Source organism: Labrus bergylta, chromosome 16, assembly GCF_963930695.1.
Source record: "Labrus bergylta chromosome 16, fLabBer1.1, whole genome shotgun sequence".
NCBI lineage: Eukaryota > Metazoa > Chordata > Actinopteri > Labriformes > Labridae > Labrus > Labrus bergylta.
In genome coordinates, this window is record NC_089210.1 from 26,235,963 (window position 1) to 26,239,965 (window position 4,003).

Consider the following 4,003-nt stretch of genomic DNA (forward strand, 5'->3'; position numbering starts at 1 on the left):
CATACTTTTTGCCTGCATGATTTATGAAAAGTTTTTTTTTTTATTCTATTTTAGCAGGTAAATTAATAAGTATGATTTAGAATAAAGAAATTCTACACTGAAGGTAGTCTCTCACCAGAAATCCCAGATCAGGCTTTTACTTTGAAAATCACATAGGAAGATTCTGTGCCTTAAAGCCTGTAAGGTATTCTACAGATATACAAATAATGGTTGATGAATGAATATTGCTAGTACAAGGTCAATATAAGTGAAAAGGTACATTAAGTGCCCGTTAACATGCACTTAGAAATGAAAACAAAGATGTCCCCTGGCTGCCTGCACAGCCTGACTGAAGCCAGGGTGCACTGTATTTGTTCGTTCTCATTAATGTTGAAGACAATCTCAGAGAAGTGATTGCTTAGAGGAAGACAAATATCATGTTCAATGATTCAAACTGTGTTTGTGTCATTGTGGAATATGAGACTCCTTGAAATGAAAATTGTTTAAAAATGTAGTTGGCTGAATATATCACTCGATCTTCCTGACTAACTCACAAGCACACAAGCAACGTGTAAACTGAAATGACCTCTTGAAAGTTTATTTTGTAGATGATTCTCTTCCCTCTAAAATGGACATCAAACACTTGGCTGTATACTTTTATTGCAGGGAATAAAAATGACAGCCCAATTGTAAATCTCCAATTTTAACATTAATGAATTTTAGGTTACAAGCATTTTGTTCAGTATCGATAGTAATGCAACAATATGCAGAAGATAATATATCAGAGGCACATACATTCTACAGGCTTGTTCAATTTATGTTTAAAGTTTTAATAATCAAACTACTATAATTTCTAAAAACACGATAAATCAACAGAGACAAACAAAACAGGAAGAATCAAATTTAAACTTCTCCTTCTTGTGATTCCCTGAAAGCCTCAATCAAAGCCGTGGTAGGTGAAGGGTTCCAGCACAGGACTGCAGGTCTCTTGAGCAAGGCAAGCTATCCTGTTGTTGTCACAGCTTTCCTCATTGCCGGGGTCAATGTACACCCCATCAGAGGAGTGGATGGAAGGATCCTCGTCAAAGTAATTGTGTGGCCTCAGCAGGACCCCGCCCCCATTACCCACAGTAACCGTATTGGGGATGTCCTCTGCATGGGGGATGTGGAGGAAACCAGTTGTGACCCAGGCGACTAGGTCCTGGATAGAAAAAGAAATTAAAACAATTGAGGAAAGTACAGAACATATCTATGTTAGAATTATATATATATATATATATATATATATATATATATATACAGTTAATATATATATTTTGAAGTATTCCAAATTTAAAAACACACACCTCGTTTTCAATGGTTTCATTGTCTTCAATGTATTTGCTAAAGTCAACTGCTGGATTCCAAATGTCATGTTGATTGTATAGGCTGCCACTGCTCTGTTCCAAATCCTTGTGCTTAGTTATGGCAACCTTATACCTGGTATGAGTAAAGTTAAATAATATTCCAGGAATATGAATGGATTGAATGATAATTGGACAGGAAACAAAATAGCACTGATTCTAGTCTCATATGCATTCAAAAGTTTATTCTCACCTGGCCCAGGACATGGCCTTCTCCTCTGCTTGGCTCTCTGGGAGGTGGTCACCAGTGTTGCTGAACACCTGCAGCCTGTAGGAGCGCTGGTGACCCCACCGGTTGGTCTGGTTGCTCGCAATGTGGAGGTAACGTGGAGTCTTGGCATTATTACGTAGCACTGCCTCCTGTGAGAAGTCAAACACAGTACATACTGTATCTCATAGAATATCCTGTGAAGTTGTAGATCCTCATTGATAGGTGGCTATACATTTGGTTTTTAAATTTGGTTTTTAAATTTTTACACATACATATTGTTATTGCTACAATTCCAAATATTGGATGGATACTGCACCTGTTCTGTTTGAAGCTGTTTCTCCACCAACTGTGGGATCATGGCATGGCGTTCAGGCATCCAGGGAAGAGAGACATTGACAAACACCATGTCTTTGGTCTGGAATACATTCTTTACTCCTGTTTAAGGGTAATACCAATTATCATATGAATACTTAAAATATACATTACCTTATTTTTAATGTCAGCAAGACCATACAAGAAAACACTTACCCAAAACATCAAGATCCACTTTGAAATTAAGGAAATGGGTGTGAATATTCCCAGTGACGTTTTCTGCAACTTGATGACCAAACTGAAAATTATTATTCAATTTGAAAGAAGATGCAATGTAACCAGTGGCGTGCACTTTGGCCTCCACTGAGCCACTTTGGTAGAAAATGAAATCCCACATGTAGTCATAGTTTCCTATAGCCGTGATTGTCCTGAACACTAAGGCACTATTGGCAAGTCCTCCATAACTGTTGTAGACAATCTCTGAGAAGTGCCTCCGTAGAGGTTGGCCCATGTCATGTTCAAAGACACAAATTGAGTTTTTGAGCCGCCGTGGAACACCTGTGGCCTTGAAATGGAAAGTGTCTATGAAGGTGGCTGAATAGGGGCAGTCGACCCCTCTCACCAACTCATAGGCACACGCACCAATGCCAAGGCTGCCATCAAGGAACTTGGTGAGCATGATATTTGGGGAAACAGACCCATAAATTGACATGGCCTCTTGAACGCTTAGCTCATAGATGATCCTCTCTCCTTTAAAACGAACATCAAAAACCCTCATGCCTCTGAGGGTGTTCAGGCCAAAGGTGAAACTCCAGTCAAGGTATACAATGTTATTTTTCTTAATACTGAATCGCTTGCCTTGTACATAATATTGTTGGGGTCCAACACCTGTGGGTTTCTTCTTGGGTTTGAGTGATGCATAATTTGTCACAGGTTTGTAGATGATTTTCTCCACAGTCCCTGCTTCATATTTCTGCTTCAGTTCTAATAAACTAATAAAGTAATGACCATTATAAAGCACCTTCATCACATGCCAGGAGGAAAAATTGGTGCTTTTGTGGTCTATCAAGATTTCAAAGCCAACTGGATGGATGAAGAAGCCCTCCTCGTTTCGACAGAGTGAAACCCATGTCTGCCGGTCTCCTGACTTGACCCCTCTGGGCATGCTGTCATAGTAAACATGGTATGAAGATGGAATTAAACCAAAGCTGTCTTTCAGAAGCGTGCTCACTGGTTTGAGGACATTCTGCAGAAAAGTTCTTAAAAGTATTTGTTCCCCTGAAAAAACTGGACGTGCAGTTAAAGGGATCTCCCTTTTATATCTCTCAACAGTGACATCTTTGTGGTAGGATGGGTTGGGTAGTGGGCCAACTACATATTCCTTTACGAAGTTCTTACTTCCATAAAAAACCACTGCAGTTGCTTCTCTTTTTGGTTCCAGCCCGTCACCATCCAGATAGTGCAAAACCTCCTGTTTTTTTGGCAGGGAGAGCTCAATCATATACAGGATGTCAGCTGAAGGAGGTGAAGATGGTTCAAATAAGATGTTCACGCCTGGGATCTTGGACATATAGTCACGCACCTGTAGAATCTCTTCAGCCGAGAGGTCAGCAAACACAACACTGCGCTCATTGTGGTTGGCTGGTCGGTCTGGGTTCATCTGGTGAGCAGGGCACTGTGGAGTGCGCTGGGTGTTGAGCCATATCAAAACACAGTTACTGATCAGCAGAGCAACAGCTACAGGAACCAGAAGGTATGTAAGGACCCTGAAAACAGTTTTGCAGATCATTTCTCTGCCTGTGCACAGACGGTATTGTTGTGAAGAATGAATGTTATCTGTTTAATGACATGCTGAAAAGGGACAAGGCCAATATTACCAAAGACTGCTTTAACAACCTGAGAAGTCTTTGATTTGATAAGAGCATTTACAACCAGTTAGACTCTCATAATAAAAGTTGCTGTAATTAATATTGATTGACATAAAAATAGAAATAAGACAAAGTCGGAATAAACTTTGGGCAGGCAAGTAAATGTTTGAGCAACATTACAAAATATTGTATTTAATTTATTTAAGAAGAGCATTTTAGTATAGTGCAGT

General features: G+C 39.7%; 1 protein-coding gene across 1 annotated transcript; it reads right to left on the bottom strand.

The window, feature by feature from the left end:
- Positions 1–561: 561 nt before the first annotated feature.
- Positions 562–3,739, bottom strand: LOC109991810 (primary amine oxidase, liver isozyme). The gene is made up of 5 exons (XM_020644204.3): positions 2,122–3,739; positions 1,910–2,028; positions 1,576–1,742; positions 1,326–1,458; positions 562–1,180 (listed from the first exon to the last, which is right to left on the bottom strand). Exons 1-5 carry the CDS (start codon positions 3,692–3,694, stop codon positions 917–919), a joined length of 2,256 nt encoding a protein of 751 aa, XP_020499860.1. The 5' UTR covers positions 3,695–3,739; the 3' UTR covers positions 562–916.
- Positions 3,740–4,003: the final 264 nt, after the last annotated feature.